This window comes from Salvelinus namaycush, chromosome 36 (genome assembly GCF_016432855.1).
Source record: "Salvelinus namaycush isolate Seneca chromosome 36, SaNama_1.0, whole genome shotgun sequence".
In the NCBI taxonomy this organism is placed as follows: domain Eukaryota; kingdom Metazoa; phylum Chordata; class Actinopteri; order Salmoniformes; family Salmonidae; genus Salvelinus; species Salvelinus namaycush.
The window spans coordinates 6,347,392-6,365,371 of NC_052342.1; the positions used below are offsets into that span (position 1 = coordinate 6,347,392).

The 17,980-nt window shown below is 43.1% G+C and overlaps 2 protein-coding genes across 2 annotated transcripts in view; one reads left to right on the forward strand and one right to left on the reverse strand.

The window, feature by feature from the left end:
- Positions 1–10,688, reverse strand: part of LOC120030557 (echinoderm microtubule-associated protein-like 4) — a 30,585-nt gene extending 19,897 nt beyond the window's left edge. The window contains exons 1-2 of the mRNA XM_038975974.1: positions 10,509–10,688; positions 10,288–10,399 (exon numbers count right to left, since the gene is read on the reverse strand). Coding sequence (XP_038831902.1) covers positions 10,288–10,312 — 25 coding nt within the window. The 5' untranslated portion in view covers positions 10,313–10,399; positions 10,509–10,688. The remainder of the gene's footprint in view (positions 1–10,287; positions 10,400–10,508) is intronic.
- A 1,364-nt stretch (positions 10,689–12,052) lies between these two features.
- Positions 12,053–17,528, forward strand: LOC120030554 (evolutionarily conserved signaling intermediate in Toll pathway, mitochondrial-like). Its single transcript, XM_038975970.1, has 7 exons — positions 12,053–12,154; positions 12,455–12,616; positions 13,769–14,180; positions 14,315–14,596; positions 15,650–15,798; positions 16,021–16,126; positions 16,288–17,528. The coding sequence occupies exons 2-7, from the start codon at positions 12,476–12,478 to the stop codon at positions 16,563–16,565; spliced, it is 1,368 nt and encodes a 455-aa protein (XP_038831898.1). The 5' UTR covers positions 12,053–12,154; positions 12,455–12,475; the 3' UTR covers positions 16,566–17,528.
- The last annotated feature ends 452 nt before the right edge of the window (positions 17,529–17,980 follow it).

Below are 17,980 nucleotides of genomic sequence, written 5' to 3' on the forward strand. Positions count from 1 at the left end.
GTTTTCAAATCGTTCTATTTACAACCTGTCAAATTGATGTCATATGGACATTTTGCACAGAAATTCTTTAAAAAAAATGTTGTTGTTGAGTTAACCCATTGCATTTTCTCCCCGGTCCCTAAATCTCTTCACTCTGCAGAGATGACAGAAAACCTTACCGATGTCAACTAAATTGAAGCATCCATTCCATCAATTTATGACATTACTTTGGTGAGCGAGAGTTTATTTAGTCTTCTAGGGTAACATATAATGACAGTAGAGAAGCTACATGTATCTAAATTATATACAAGCTGACAAAAAAAAATGTGCCTACCAAAATGTCTGAAATTATAAGCAGAAACATCTAAATCAGGCAAAAGAAATCCGGCACCCCGTCAAAAACTCGTTCCGCTGTCTCTGACTGTGGCCTGCAGCGCATTTTCTATATTAGTGGGTTAGGGTCGGGTGCGGGTCACAGATTTTCACTTTAGCCTATCACATACGGTGCATTCGGAAAGTATTCACAACCCTTCTCTTTCTCCACATTTTGTTACGTTACAGCCTTGTTCTAAAATGGATTGAACAAAGCAAATTCTTTAATCAATCTACACACAATACCACATAATGACAAAGCGAACAGGTTTAGACATTTTTGCAAATGTATGAAATAAAAAAAAACAGGTATACCTTATTTACATATGTATTCAGACCCTTTACTATGAGACTCGACATTGAGCCCAGGTGCATCCTGTTTCCATTGATCATCCTTGAGATGTTTTCTACAACTGGATGGCCTCCATCATTCTTAAATGAAAGAAGTTTGGAACCACACACTAGAGCTTCCTAGAGCTGGCCGCCCGGCCAAACTGAGCAATTGGGGGAAGAAGGGCCTTGGTCAGGGAGGTGGCCAAGAACCCGATGGTCACTCTGACAGGGTTCCTCTGTGGAGATGGGAGAACCTTCCAGAAGGACAACCATCTCTGCAGCACTCCACCAATTATATCTTTATGGTAGAGTGACGAGACGGAAGCCACTCCTCTGTAAAAAGCACATGACAGCCCACTTGGAGTTTGCCAAAAGGCAGCTAAAGACTCTCAGACCATGAATGCCAAGCGTCACGTCTGGACGAAACCTTGCACCATCCCTACGGTGAAGCATGGTGGTGGCAGCATCATGCAGTGGGGATGTTTTTCAGTGGCAGGGACTGGAAGACTAGTCAGGAGTGAGGGAAAGATGAACGGAGCAGTACAGAGAGATCCTTGATGAAATCCTGCTCAGGACCTCAGACTGGGGCGACGGTTCACCTTCCAAAAGGACAACGACCCTAAGCACACAGCCAAGACAACGCAGGAGTGGCTTTGTTGAGTGGCCCAGCCAGAGCCCGGACTTGAACCTGATCGAACATCTTTGGGGAGACCTGAAAATAGCTGTGCAGCGAAGCTCCCCATTGAACCTTACAGAGCTTGAGAGGATCTGCAGAGAAGAATGGGAGAAACTCCCCAAATACAGGTGTGCAAAGCTTGTAGCGTCATACCCAAAAAGACTCGAGGCTGTAATCGCAGCCAAAGGTGCTTCAACAAAGTACTGAGTAAAGGGTCTGAATACTTATGTACATTTGATATTTCAGTTTATTTTTTAAAACGTTTGCAAAAATGTCTAAAAACCTGTTTTTGCTTTGTCATTATGGGGTATTGTGTGTAGATTGATGGGGTGGGAAAAACGACTTAATACATTTTAGAATAAGGCTGTCACGTAACAAAATGTGGAAAAAGTCATGGGGTCTAACGCTTTCCGAATGCACTGTATAGTCGGGCGGTTGCGGATGGGTTATCAGCTATTGCGGGCGGATGAAAAAAATAAAATTCTGACCCGCGCACCATTAACACACACACAGAGAGAATGATTATCACATCCTAACTTCAGGCCAAACACATGTACGAAAACAATCTCATGAGGCAACAACACTCCCACAACCCCAGTGTTTCTGCAGGAAAGGGGCTTAAACTTCATACACAAATGACTGACGTAAACTTTGCACAGGACAAACATTGTATGACAGTGTGTGTATAAGGTAGAGTGCGTCTTGATTAACCTCAGATTGTGTGGGCCTGCACCTCAATCATAGGGCTTTGCACATTATCGTTAATATATTTTAATGAACACAGATATTAACGATAGTGCACTATCATTATCTGTTGTGAAAGGAGCCATACTAGTAGTTCATGCCAATAATCACAGGTCTGATCTAAGCAAACATTGCTTCTATGAGTCATAGGGGGGGTATGAAAGATGTAGCCAAGAAGGTGGGCAGAATCTTTGAGCAATTGCATGAATGCCAATATACTGTATGTGAGGTTAGCCTTGCAATATTAGCCCTCTCCTGGTAGCCCCACAGCTGCTGTTGCTAATGCTAACCATTCAAACTGCCACCACTAATGAAACCGATAATAAAGAGCTCCATTTCAATACATGTACCTATAAAGCTAGTGTGCGGAGTACATTTTTCATGAAAAACAGTATCTGCCATAAGACTCCAACATCAACCAGTGGGTGTACCGGTGTGGTACCTATAACGTCTTCACCATAACAATTGGGTGAGAGACCTTAGCCATTTTTAAGATATACTACATGACCAAAAGTATGTGGACACCTGCTCGTCGAACATCTCATTCCAAAATCATGGGCGTTAATATGGAGTTGGTCCCGCTTTGCTGCTATAACAACCTCCACTCTTCTGGGGAGGCTTTCCACTAGATGTTGGAACATTCAGCCACAAGAGCATTAGTGACATTGGGTACTGATATTGGGCGATTAGGCCTGGCTCGCAGTCGGAGTTACAATTCATCCCAAAGGTGTTCGATGGGGTTGAGGTCAGGGCTCTGTGCAGCCCGAACCATGAAAACAGCCCCAGACCATTATTCCTCCTCCACCAAACTTTACAGTTGGCACTATGCATTGGGGCAAGTAGCATTCTCCTGGCATCCGCCAAACCCAGATTCGTCTGTCAGACTGCCAGATGGTGAAGCGTGATTCATCACTCCAGAGAACGAGTTTCCAGAGTCCAATGGCGGCGAGCTTTACACTACTCCATCCAACGCTTGTCATAGCGCATGGTGATCTTAGGCTTGTGTGCGGCTGCTAGGCCATGGAAACCCATTTCATGAAGCTCCAACAGTTATTGTGCTGATGTTGGTTCCAGAGGCAGTTTGGAACTCGGTAGTGAGTGTTGGAACTGAGGACAGGCACTCAGCGTTCCTGTTCTGTGAGCTTGTGTGGCCTACCGCTTCGTGGCGAAGCCATTGTTGCGCCTAGACATTTCCACTTCACAATAACAGCACTTAGAGTTGACTGGGGCAGCTCTAGCAGTTCAGAAATATGATGAATTGACTTGTTGGAAAGGTGGCATCCTATGACAGTGCCACGTAGAAAGTCACTGAGCTCTTCAGTAAGGCCATTCTACTGCCAATGTTATTTCCTATGGAGATTGCATGGCTGTGTGCTCAATGTTATACACCTGTCAGCAATAGGTGTGGCTGAAATAGCCGAATCCACTAATTTGAAGGGGTGTCCACATACTTTTGTATATATAGTGTACCTTGTAACTATGCATGTATTCATGATGAGGCATCAGCTCAAGAACTGTTGCAGTTCAAGCCACAGGCCATCTTTGACTTTAAGGGGGATGTTCAAGAACGTAGCCAATAGCACTCCTGAACACATCGGGAAGTAATTAGAGGTTTGTGTTCTTGGTCCGTTTTTAGGGGAGGTATGGTATTTATAGTTGTGAACGGGAGCAAGAGATGGGGATAGGATGTCCAGGAGGCGAAAGGGAAGAGGGGAACATGTTTCCTTTCTTCCTGTGCAATAATGCTGTACTTTGTTAAAGAGAACCAGCGAGGGTTATTTGCTTACACACACGGTCAGATGCACACTGAGGCTAAGTGTACAGGCAGCTCAACTCCAATCTTTCAGCTCTTTCGCCAATAATTGGGCAAAAGATCAAAATTGGGCTTCCTGTGTAAACGTAGCCTAACAAGCATGCACACACACACACAGCTATTACACATTTCCCTGCTTCTCTTTTTTGTTGTTGTTACAACTGGCCTGAGGGTGAGTCACAGTAGTTTAGAAGAAGCTGGAGAGGAGGGATTCACAATGGCTGACTAGACGGGGCTGGAAGCAATCGAGAGTTGGCCACAGCTAGAGAGCTGAATTGGAGTGTGGTCTCTGGTCTGATTGGAGTGAGTGAGTGACACTCTCTCTCTCCCTCCCTCTCTCTCTCGCTCTCCCTCGATGACAGTGAGAAACTCATACTACAAAATTGTTATTCAAGTGCTCAGTTAAAGCCAATGTTTGTCCAGGGTTGAACGACATATCACAAAGACAGATCAGGAGCATCACAAAGACGATCTGCTGATAAACGACAATGCTGGTAGGAAATTAAAACAACATTCTCTGTTGGCTTTATACTGACTTGATGACAGTGACTGAAAGACCGTGATTGAGTGAGAAACTAACAACACCTCAAACTACAAATTGTCATTCAAGGGCTCAGTTTAAGCCAATGTTTTTCAGAGATTGACGCCTTATCACAGAGACAGATCAGAACCGTCACTGATTATTGGCTGATAAAAACAGCAAAACTGGCAGGAGAAGAAAACAAACACAATTACGACTGAATCTTGAGTGCGGTCAGGTTTCGAGCTAGTTTATAACCTGGTAGGATGTTGCTCTAGTCGTCAATTTCACTATCACTTACTGTATATGCTGAGTGGCCTGGGTCATCTCAGGTCTTGTTCCATGAGGAGCCAAGCGGGTTTGGACAGAGCAAACGGACTCTTTGTTCAGAGTGCATTTGCCCAAGCCGCTACCTTTCTCATCCAATTTGGAGAATGTTTCAATTATTTTGCTCAGTTCCCTCTCAAAAAGGCACTCGTGCCCAGGCCGACCTTTTGAGAAAGGGTAGTTTCATTCAAGGAAAAAGTACTTTTTAATCAAGGTAGTGGTTTTATGGTTATGGGGACGCTATCGTCTCTATCTTTATGTTTTAAAAAAAAATGTTTTCTCTTCTCCAATTCCACATTATTCTTATGTTGCTGTATCAAAGTCAATTTCCTATATATCTAGAAGGTCACCTTAATATTATGGGCCTATTTGAGTGATTTATCATAATCTCCACCCGGCACAGCCAGAAGAGGACCTCCCCTCGGAGCCTGGTTCCTCTCTAGGTCCTTTCTAGGGAGTTTTTCCCAGCCCCTTTTCTTCAACATCTGCATTGCATGCTTTTGGGGGTTTTCGGCTGGGCGTCTTTATGAGCACTTTGTGACAACTGCTGATGTAGAAAGGGAGGTGTCAAATAACTGTGATTGATTGATCATTGTTATTTCATTGTCGTTTCAAACAGTCTAAATTGAGAAGTGGCTATTTTTCCAACCCAGACTCTCGGTAGAGTCAGCAGTGACAGCTGGTTGAGTCTCTCTCTCACATACACAGACACACGGCGTCTTCCCACAGTTCGCCCACCCTGTCAGCTCCTTCCTGTGAACACCACCACCATGGCGGCATCACCACCTACAGAGAGCGTCCGTCCCCGTCACTCGTCCCCGGGACCCGTGTGATCACGAGCACGTCGCCACCACAACACATCCTGTGCCGTACTGTACTCCCCTGCACGGGCGGTGGGCGATGCCGTCTTCAGTCTAACTCATCACTCTGAACCCGAAACAGACAGACATGTCACAGTCGAACACTCGCTGTCTCACCCCGCGTTAGAGAATATATGCAGGGAAATAAATACTGCCTGCTGGTATACCTCCCTGTCCAAAGTTCAATAGTTCAAAACCTTTTTTTTACGATCAGACCTTATTATCATATGAGAGAATTCAGAGTATAATTGTCTGATTGAATGGCGGTAACTGTTGACTTTCATCTTCATCCATCATAACACATCCTCACCAAAGCCTACCATATAACACTCTGTACTTGATACCAGCTGAAGATGAAATATTGGCCGCAAATATTGAGGCTAAACACAAGATAAAGAGGATCTAAGCAATCTAAAAATAAACATTTAAAAACGCACAAGGAGATTTCTCTTGAGCTGTTTGGGGTCAACACTGTCACTGAGCTGATTGTGATGCCAAGTCGAAATCAGAGGGAAATTATGCAAGACCAGGCTTGCTTTGCTTGCAGATAACAAAGCTATGAAGTATTCTGTTGACTGCTTGTACAGGCAGCATAAATCTTACAGAAATAGAGGTATGATCTCTCACACACACACACACAGAGAGGATGGTAGTGCAAAGAGCTTCTGGATATAGTCAACTGTTAAAAGCCCCTACTTTTTTCTCTGTCAATTTAAAAATATCTGAGGTGGAGTTTGTTTTTATATGTTTACAGTAGATTTCGGCTTTATATGGGTGATTAATGTAACAGCTTGGGGTACTCGAGGGACTGGGACACAGATCTTGTCAGAACAATGAACCGATTTGCAATTTGTAAGAAACACAATTATAAACTGCAATGAAAATGCAGTATTGAATGAAGTTATCGCACATTGACATGTTCTTAGACCCTCGTCAGCATTGATTTGTGATTGGTGACTGAGCAGCATGGTAGTGTCAGCTTGCTGTGGAGAGAGACAGAGATGCCAGTGATTTGATGGACAGTTCAGCCTAACGCCCACAGATGCAGACAATGACCCCTGAATGTAAACTTGCTGACTCACACTGACACCCCGATCCTTCTTACTGAATAACACATAGGGCTGATCTGAGGGCAGTTTTGTTTCTTAAGCCCTCAAATGGTTGAGTGTAGGATTGCTGTAGGGTGAGCTGATCCTAGATCTGTGCTAACGAGGACGTATTCTAGTCAGCGAGACATACTGACAGACAGGCCTTGCCCACAGATGCTAACGGGGCGTCTGCCCACGTTATGTTGACTGTTCCCCTGTGTGTTCCCCTGTGTGCCTGACCGCCCACTATTTTACAAGACGGTAAACAAAACATCAGCACATGAGTTGGGACAGTAACAGATGTGCCACAATGGCTCCCATTGAACTCCGTCATTATAGTAAAAGTTCCATTGTCAAGGCGCTAGCATAACCAATGCCAGTGCAAAAAGGAAGCAGAAACAATTTGTATAACAGCCACAGACTGACGTTTTTGTCCCATTTAAAACCATGGCGAAGACATTTGGGGCCCAGATGTTGGGGTTATCACAAATTGGCACATGCATCGTGGTAGGGGATACTCTTAAAACTAATAAACATCCTGTTTCAATATGCTGATGATGCGAATGACTTTTTAACGAGTTCCTCTCTTGCTTAACCTAGGAACATGTGAAGTTTCTCCGGTGCAGCTGGTGGTCCAACAACTACAGTAACTGTAGAGAGACAGATGCAAACTGAGGAGCAAATCTGGCATCCAGCAATTTGTTGGCATCGAAATGGAACTTGATACTTTGTAGCCTCCTATCCATTTGGGAGAGTAACAAAGTAACATTCAAGATAACATTCAGTTTCCCACGCCTGCCATTCCATTCACTTGAACCTCACACACCCGATCTCCGGAGAGACTATGGGGGATAGAAGTTACTTGGTTTCACACCTGTCTATAGGATACAACAAAGTGCAATTTCATGATTGGAAACAGTGAGCAAGAACATGTTGTATGTACTATCAGAGTGTTTTGCAATAAAAATCCCCTGGCCCTGGGTTATCATCAAATGGATGTTACTCGTTTATAACAATTGCAAACATATGTTTTCTGTTTTGCAATTGCATGTTATGCACATAAAGTTTACATGCTGTTTTGTAATTTGCAAAACGGATAAACCCACATAAGTAACTGTTCTATTGAGTAGGCTTGACAGGTGAAAAGCAAATTCTCAAGTGTTAAATCAACAGACTGTTAAATGTCACACTGTTACAGTGTCTATATGGGTCCACACTTTTCAGTGTTAAATGAACACTTTGCTTCGTGTAAAGCCTTACTTGCATATTTCTCAGTGTGCCTTGCCTTTCGAGTGAATTGCAGAGTTACCATCCATGAATGTATTTGTCAGTGACAGAGACATGGTTGTTGCATTCATTCATTTTCAGACCTGTGGCCTTCACCTAGTGAAATCCTAAGTGAATATGTAATCATTAAAATACAGTTATTTAAGACAATAGAATATGTATTTCATAAGGCTGTATTTTAAGGGCCTAGTTTAACCTTAATTCGGTGGCCTGAAACTCATGGTTTACAGGCCACATCAGGCCTGCAACTCACATTATGCTGGCTTGCAAAGTGACTTAATTCCTATTGGAATCCAGCCAGAGTGGGGATCTCCAACGTTGTAAATTTTTATTCAGCCGCAACCTGCATTCAGAAAGACTGCCCGGGATTAGGAAAACCAAGAAACACTACACGGCCCAAAGTATGAGGACACCCCTTCAAATGAGTGGATTCGGCTATTTCAGCCACACTCGTTGCTGACAGGTGTATAAAATTGAGCACATAGTCATGCAATCTCCATAGACAAACATTGGCAGTAGAATGGCCCATAATGAAGAGCTCAGCCACATAGTGGTGGGCCACACAAGCTCACAGAACGGGACCGCTGAGTGCTTGAGCAAGTAAAAATCATCTGTCCTCGGTTGCAACACTCACTACAGAGTTCCAAGCTGCCTCTGGAACCAACGTCAGCACAATAACTGTTGGTCAGGAGATTCATGCCAGGAGAACGCTACCAACCCCACTGCATAGTGCCAACTGTAAAATATGGTAGAGGAGGAATAATGGTCTGGGGCTGTTTTTCATGGCCGAGCAGCCGCACACAAGCCTAAGATCACCATGCGCAATGCCAAGCGTCGGCTGGAGTAGTGTAAAGCTCGCCGCCATTGGACTCTGGAAACTCGTTCTCTGGAGTGATGAATCACGCTTCACCATCTGGCAGTCCGACTGACGAATCTGGGTTTGGCGGATGCCAGGAGAACGCTACCTACCCCACTGCATAATGCCAACTGTAAAATATGATAGAGGAGGAATAATTGTCTGGGGCTGTTTTTCATGGTTCAGGCCCCTTAGTTCCAGTGAAGTGAAATCTTAACGCTACACCATACATGTTTCCACATGACAATGCCCCAATGCACAATGCGAGGTCCATACAAAAATGATTTGTCGAGATCGGTGTGGAAGAACTTGACTGGCCTGCACAGAGCCCTGACCTCAACCCCATTGAACACCTTTGGGATGAATTGGAATGCAGACTGCGAGCCAGACCTAATCGGGCCAACACCAGTGCCCAACCTCACAAATGCTCTTGTGGCTGAATGGAAGCAAGTCCCCGCAGCAATGTTCCAACATCTAGAGGAAAGCCTTCCCAGAATAGTGGAGGCTGCTATAGCAGCAAAAGGGGGAACCAACTACATATTAATGCCCAAGATTTTGGAATGAGAAGTTTGACAATCAAGTATTCACGTGGTGTATTAGACTACCTAAATCATCTAAACCATTTCAGTAATGGGTGCAATAAGGCCTAGTAACAGATAGGATTAGTTTAGAAAAATGTGTTATTCATAATTGATTAGCATAAGATTAATGAATCAATGTGCATGCAAAAACATTGAAACAAACCAACAACAAAAAAAATCAACCTGCAATTGAGCACGCTGGGAAATATGATCAAATATGGCCGTGGTTTTGGTTCAACTCTGGTTATTAAAGGGGCAGAGCAGTCAAAAACGAAATTTCCCTGTGTTTTATATACATTTCCACATGAGGTTGAAATAATACTGTTTATTCTGAAAATTATGATAATACACTTTTCCTGTAGGATGTGTTTGAAAAGACTGCATGAAATTTTTGCTTGTTTTACTGGGTGGGTTTTTTGGACCGCCTGTATAAATTCATAGAGTTTGCCCTCCTCTCTGCCAATCATAATAGCTAGTTCAGGTTACACATCCCTCCAGTTAAGCTCTGCCAATTAGTCCCCTCTCTCAGACCATGCCCAGGAAGTCCTAGCAAAATTGTTGCTTGAGAAATAGCATTTTGCTAAGAATACATTTTTTGTTGATTTTTGACCATTTTAATTGAAAACTATCACATTAAGGTACTTAATTGTTACCCAGAAATGATTTGATATTGAGATAAAAACAGCTGCATTGGGACTACACTGAGGTTCTTTTAATTCACACCATCAACACTATAAATGTTACAATGAAAAATCTAAACTAGGTAACACTGGCCAATTTACTGTGTAGTCTACTCAAAATTAAATAAATATAAGGTTACCTAAAAATAAGATTTTAGATGCTTGACTTACCTAGACTATTCGTAGAACCATCCATGATTGATTGTCCAGGAGTTATTTACTGTTTTCTAGTAGTGAAGTTTGTTTTTTGGTGTATTTTCCATACTGTATGCCGCTGCTTTACCTGAGGGTGTCAGAAGTCGTTCTTGAGAAAAGAGAGGAGGCACGCATGGCAACGAACGTACGCAGTTGCCGGAGAGGATTGGCCTAAAAAAATTCACTCAAATACTTACTGTACATAAATCCAGGAAATGAGCTGAGCATCGGGTGGGCAAATGCACAATCGCCCAATAGATTCACATGCACATCGCACTAGAATTGCCAAAAATATTCTCCTGGAGACAAGGATGGGTTAACTATCCCCTCGTTTTTATATGACTACACGTGCATGCAATAATATGCTTCTTACTGAAACTTGTAACACAACTTTTTGGGTTACATACACCGAATGATGTATATAAACACTGGATTGCTAACGCTATGTATTGGCCATTGAAATGCTCTGTAGACACCGGTCGGCCATATTGGCACTCCCCAGTAGGAGCAGTCCTCCATCGGAATTAATGCAATTCTACATTATTTCAATTAAATGTTTCATAGACAAAATTACATGTATTTAACTATTTTGTTGTTGTAGTGGGGACAGTAACATTAGTCATCGAAAAAAATGATACTTTAGAGAATGTTTGTAAATATTTCTCTTTCATTTTTTATTTGTGTTTAGCTCACATAATATAATGTTAAAGTGTCTGTAATAGAATAAACGTGGCAGAAACGAATGTAGACATTAATAAGTGTATTTCTATAGTTTCCCCCACAAAATTACACCGGTAAGGGAGTGCCAGTATGGAGGTGAGGTGGCTTCGACACAGTGGCCCCAAATAAGTCATCTAGTGTATATATAAATCATTGGTTACACCCCCCTGTCGTCCAAAATTTCTGTTCAACTGATTTGATTTTCACATAGATTTCCTGCCGCCTTGTGGCGTGTTTGTGTACTGCATGTACACATAATGGCGGAATGGAAGTCGGCGTCCTTGTTTCTGTTATTATGGGGGAATGAAAACGTGGTTGAAACAGGAAATGCACCCGGCATTCTTACAGAAACACTTTTGAGGAGATGGAAAACTCGTATTAAAGTGTATTGTGTACGTTGCCCATGCGTCGTCAATGTGCCACCTTGCATTCTGGGCGATTATGGGACAATGAGAGCTCTCCTACAAGAAGTGAATGGGAGTCAATTGGGGGTTTCCCCAAATAGTACATTACAAATATTTCCCGAGATGTGAGATAATGAACTTGTTTTCTGTAATATTGTATAGCTTTTGAATCGTGACATGATATACTTTAGAGAAAAATAGGCAGGTTTCTCGACTCATACCCTGACTATTCTGCACATCTATAACTCCAGTGTTTAATTGCTATATTGTAATTATGTCGCCACTATTGCCTATTTATTGCCTCACCTCCCTTATCCTACCTCATTTGCACACACTGTATATAGACTTTTTCTATTGTATTATTGACTGTATGTTTGTTTATTCCATGTGTAACTCTTTGTTGTTGTTTGTGTCGCACTGCTTTGCTTTATCTTGGCCAGGTCGCAGTTGTAAATGAGAACTTGTTCTCAACTAGCCTACCTGGTTAAATAAAGATGAAATAAAAATAATTTAAAAAATTACGCGATTAGTCGACAGTCTGCTGGGTGGGGTGTTATACGTTCCTCCATTCATTACCAAATGGGATTCCTATCTCATGCATTCTGTAATATCTCTGGTCCTAATACCACAGCGGTTTCAACATGGAGGTGCCCATGGAGAGACATGTCTGAAGGAGACTTGATACAAAGGAGATTAACCTCACCCTTTCACGTCCCCGTGTAAGTATCGCGCTTCTTTCACACACACATTGATAACTTGAACTTGGCTGCTTATAGCTAGCGTGAAGATAAGTACTTAGTTAACTAGCTTTCCACAGTGCGTTACAGTATGTCGGTTGTCTCTTTTACTGTCAATGATCGTGTCATGCACCCATCAAAACCACCGAGATTGATCAGCAGACTGCACTTATGTGTTTGCAATTTGTAACAATAATCATGTTGATGCAGATTTATAATAGTGTACATGTACTATTTGTCCCATCTGCTTATCTTATTCATCATGTCACTATTTTCTCTTAGGATCCACATGATGCATGTACTATGAACTGTGCCCGCTGTCTACTACGGCTCCAGAGTGTAGGGTTCCTGGCCCCCTCTGTCAGAGCAGCTGTCCAGCATGCTGCCCTGCTTCAGCCAGCCACAGCACTGAACCAAATGACAGTACACAACACATGTGGCCAGGTAAGTCACTCCCAAGGGGGGTTTCAAATATAGTCCTCTTTAAAGTAAACTCCGGGGTAAAAAAAAGAAGAAGTTAAAGATCTCATGTCTCTTTGTATTCACACTGCCCTTGCCTCTAAATGAGGACTCAACTCTTGCCAGTTCACTTCGCCTATTTTGTGGCTCGAGTCCTCTTTTGAATTCACATTGCTATGTTTCGAAAGGTTTTTACAAAGTGCAGGACAAGCCATTCCATCAGAACGTGTTATCGGGCAGCTAGCTATACCTACTTGCATTTTGGAAGCTAATAGATTACAATTACGTCTAATCTTTTAACTAAATGCAATCCGAAGATAGTATTAACATGTCAATATTATTGGTAACAGAATAAATGGCAGAAGAATAACTACGGATGAAATAATACTGTAATTGAAAATTGTACACCCAATGTAGGCTACTGCGCCTTTAAGAGCTAGAATTGATTTTGTACCCTGTTATGATTCTCACCGCATACGTTCTTCTCACACTATTCAAACCCCACAATTAATGAACAGCTTATGAAGCTCTCATAGTCTATACTATAGATCACATATTGCAAACAAATAATCTTTCACTAAAAACACCACCCATTTTTGTCGTTTCTGTGCATCCATAAAAAAAAAATCAATGTCGAAAAACGGCATACGTTTTTTCCGCAAGCCTTCACATCATAATTTTCTCTCTTTTGTGGCACCAATGTGAGGGTTTAAGGCGGGGGAAACGGTGTTGAAGTAGTCTAGTGTGTGGTGCGAGAATAATCACAAGCAACCCTGAGGGGCTTTGTGTTCACATTGGCCTAAAAAAGGGAACCGGACCGCGAAATACAAGCAAACCGAACTTTCGAGATGCTCAGTTTGGTTCGCTTCGGGGGCTATTTTTGAGGGTTCTGCGTTCCGTTGGAGTGTTCAGTGTGAACAACAGCACACAAAATAATTCTCAGGGGGACTAAGGGTGAAACCCTTAGGAAGTTTCCCAGTTAATCACATCATGGTCGTTCGTTTTTGAGTTGATAATGATCATTATCCTCAATTGTAGGGTTAGGATGACTACAATAAAGTTAACCTTTTATGCATTTTGTTTAACTATGTCGACTGCTTGTATATCCTCGTCAATGTATATCTTTGTTGTCAACAGGCACTCAGGCGTTTCCATGGCAGCCCTGGATGTTATAAGAGCCAGCCTGTACCCACGGACCCTGGTGAAGCGCATGAGGATAGAATAAAGAAGGACAAGTCACTGATCACTCACGATGACCTGTTTGAGAGGGTGGCCAGGGAGGCCAAGACTAAGGCCACCTTCAACAGAGTGGTGGATGTCTTCAGTAAGAGGGACATACGGCGTCGGGGTCACGTAGAGTTCATATACGCTGCCTTGAAGAAGATGCCAGAGTTTGGTGTGGAACGGGACCTTACAGTCTACAACAAGCTGTTGGATGTCTTTCCCAAGGAGGTGTTTGTCCCCAGGAATTTTATCCAGCGCATGTTCAACCACTACCCCCGACAGCAGGAGTGTGGGGTTCAACTGCTGGAACAGATGGAGAACTATGGTGGGTGGGGAGGGAGCGTGTGAGATTGAGCCAACAGTTTTTCAGAACAGGGTCTTTTAAATCATTAAAATAAGTAGCTAGTGTATTTTTATTGATAGACTTTTTGTCATGCATTCATTTTGTTTTGTCATCAGGTATCATGCCAAATGTCGAAAGTAAGGTCCTGATCGTCCAGATCTTCGGGGACAAGAGCCACCCGATGAGGAAGTACCAGCGCATCATGTACTGGTTCCCCAAGTTCAAGCACGCCAACCCCTTCCCCGTCCCCCTGCAGCTCCCTGAGGATCCTGTAGATCTGGCCCGCCTCAGTCTCAACCGCATCGCCAACGACCTGGACGCTAAGGTCACCGTCTACCAGATGCCCTGTACCGACATCTCTGAGTCAGGAGAGGAGATCACCTTCCCACACGTCGTAGGTAGATAACCAAAGTTCCCTCTCCTTTTACATACAAACTCTGATCCGAATCCAAGGTTTTCTCACTCTATAGTTAAAGGGTTTTCAGTTGATATAGCTCGTATTTTTGTGGTCAGCAAATATTTAGGTTAGCAATGATCAATGGTAATAGAGCATGTGTCAAACTCATTCCACGGAGGGAAAGGGGGATACCTAGTCAGTTGTACAACTGAAATGTGTCTTTCGCATTTAACCCAACCCCTCTGAATCAGAAAGGTGCGGGGGGGGGGCTGCCTTAATCGACATCCACGTCTTCAGCGCCTGGGGAGCAGTTATGAATTAAGGTCACTGATTAGTAAGGAACTCTCCTCACCTGGTTGTCTAGAGCTTAATTGAAAGGAAAAACCAGCAGACACTAGACCCTCCATGGAATAAGTTTGACACCCCTGTATTGGGGGGTGCAAATGTAACGGATGTGAAATGGCTAGCTAGTTAGCGGGTACGCGCTACTAGCGTTTCAATCAGTTACGTCACTTGCTCTGAGACCTGAAGTAGGGTTGCACCTTGCTCTGCAAGGGCCGTGGCCTTTGTGGAGCGATGGGTAACGATGCTTCGTGGGTGTCAGTTGTTGATGTGTGCAGAGGGTCCCTGGTTCGCGCCCGGGTCGGGGCGAGGGGACGGTTTAAAGTTATACTGTTACATTGATGCTGTTGACCCGGATCACTGGTTGCTGCGGAAAAAGGAGGAGGTTGAAAGGGGGGTGAGTGTAACGGATGTGAAATGGCTAGCTAGTTAGCGGGTACGCGCTACTAGCGTTTCAATCAGTTACGTCACTTTCTCTGAGACCTGAAGTAGGGTTGCACCTTGCTCTGCAAGGGCCGCAGCTTTTGTGGAGCGATGGGTAACGACGCTTCGTGGGTGACTGTTGTTGATGTGTGCAGAGGGTCCCTGGTTCGCGCCCGTGTCGGGGCGAGGGGACGTACTAAAGTTATACTGTTACACAAACATATGATAAACGTTGTTTCTGTCATCTCAATGTTAATTCCTACCTCTCTGCTCTTTCCCCCCGTGTTAGGGATCCAGAGCCCAGACCAGATGGAGCTGCTGGCTAAACATAACCCCAACAGGCCTGTGTTTGTGGAGGGCCCCTTCCCCCTGTGGCTGAGGAAGATCTGCGTCTACTACTACATACTTAGAGCTGACCCACTGCCCCCCGAGGAGAAGGTGGGAGACCCTGTGCAACTCTGTTAAAGCCAAAGGAATGATAACATTGTGTATTTGTAAATAATGGTGTATATTTTAATGGTAGCATTTACAATGTTATCATTTTGATGATGAATATTGCCTCAGTAGTATCTGTCCCGTACTATTACAATAGGGTTATTGCATGTTTTTGCTTGAGCAGTAACAGTTGATTTATTACCGTACCCGTTTTCTCCCTGTCAGGTGGAGGAGCCTTACGACCCTGAGAGGTGTTTCGACTACCCTCTTCAGCTGGACCTGGACTTGGACCGGGACATGGGGGACGACGACAGCTTCAACGTGGAAGACGGTAAGATAAAACACCTAGGACCTAATCAGTTCAATTCAACAAAGCTTTAGATATCTCACAAACTAAAGTGATGCTGGGCACAGCTGTAAGAATCCGTATAGGACTTTAAGGTGCAGTGGTGTATCGTAAGTGGTAAAGGATATACGTCTTGTTTTCTGCAGTGGATGAAGGGCCGGTGTTCGCCATGTGTATGACGAGCCAGGGGGATCAGGCCACCCTGAACCAATGGATCTCAGGCCTGCAGGAGACCAACCCCATCCTGGGCCGCGTCCCTACCCTGTTCCGCCTGGAGGCCGGTCCCAGGGAGCTCCAGGGAGTGGCAGACCCAGGACCCGGGTACAGGGAGGAGGGCGAAGAGGAGGCAGAGACACAGACGGAGGTAGAGACAGATATTGTTGTGGAGGAGGAGCATCGGCGTAGCCAGGAAGTGAAGCAGTGACCAGCGCCAGGACTATGATACAGCTCACTTCACTACCAGAGATTACCCGGAGAGCTAGCTTTCTGTCACAGCGCATTTATCATAACTAGGAGTTCTTTTTGTCAGGTCACTTCTGGCCCTCATCATAACATCTGGTAATCATAGGATGTCTTCAAGTTAAAGTGGATTTAATACCTAATTATAATGTACCCACCTATAGTCAACTCATGTATGATCTTTCAAGAAACCAGCTATTGGGAAAATACTGTAGATGATATGTACGGCTATAACCTGATGCCCTCAACTCATTTGATGTTTCTGTAAGAATGCCTTTGATAAGACTCTTGAAGGAACTTTGAATTTGCACTGTGTCAAGACATGCTCAAATCAACGCAAAACAATAAATTATTTACTTCTATAGACGTTTCTTTTGTATGGCATGTAAGATGGATGGTAACATATCGAACGAGTTTTGTTTCACAGGCCTCTCCCAGCCCACCTTACTTGATAACACCTACCTCCCATTAAATCATAGAACCACTTTAAAAGTTACCAAAAGGGTTTATTAGTACCTTTAAAAAAGGCATTTCAACATTCCCTTTTAAACAAACAAGGTAGGAACCAATTGAAAGTGGTACATTCTCAACAGGTAAATAGTACAGCTTGGTCAGTGTCCCCTGTACATTTTAAAGTTCATTACAGCTGTACAAGAAAAAGTTCACAGTACATTCTGTTTTCAATGCATTTTCAGTCCGTTAAGACAGACTGTGCTCTATTGGACATTATTTTCAGCATATTGGTGAACCAAAAACACTGCAAATAAATCTCTTCCACATGATTTCTGATACTTCCTAAATGTCCAACACTTCACATCCAAGCAGCAGGCCATTGGATCATACTTTTGTTGTTAGAAGTAATTTTGACTGGGGAAAAAATGCTGATTTGTTGATTGTTTAATCAAAGATATTAAATACAAATGAAATAGTCATGTGTCACTGACTGATTGTTCAGACTTAATGTACACAGTATGTATAGAGACAAAAATTAACAAAATCAGAAGCAGTATGAGTACCACTAACCATAAATGGTTAGGTTTATTTTCATAGGAAATCAAATAATACATTAAGGGTATTGACATTTAACCACCCCTTTAAACAAATGTTGTATTTACAGTGCAGGCATACATGTGTCAAATCACCATTACAAAAACTTAAATGTTCAAAAAGGAAGAATTCTTTTACATTCCAGAAAAACGTTTTACGAAAACGGTATTTTTTTTTTTTTTAAAGTCACAAGTATTTTGACGATTCAGTGTTGTAAAGTATGGTGCATTAATATCTAGAAAAATCGGTCCCACTTTGAACGAAGTGCAACTTGTATAGCATACACAAAGGCTTCATAAGCACTAAATAAATGCTTCACACATCATCTATACA

Coding starts and splice junctions, on each gene's coding strand:
- LOC120030554 (XM_038975970.1), top strand. CDS start 12,476: ATGAACTGTGCCCGCTGTCTACTACGGCTCCAGAGTGTAGGGTTCCTG. Junction 14,181..14,314: donor GGAACAGATGGAGAACTATG/GTGGGTGGGGAG, acceptor TTTTGTCATCAG/GTATCATGCCAAATGTCGAA. Junction 16,127..16,287: donor CAGCTTCAACGTGGAAGACG/GTAAGATAAAAC, acceptor TGTTTTCTGCAG/TGGATGAAGGGCCGGTGTTC.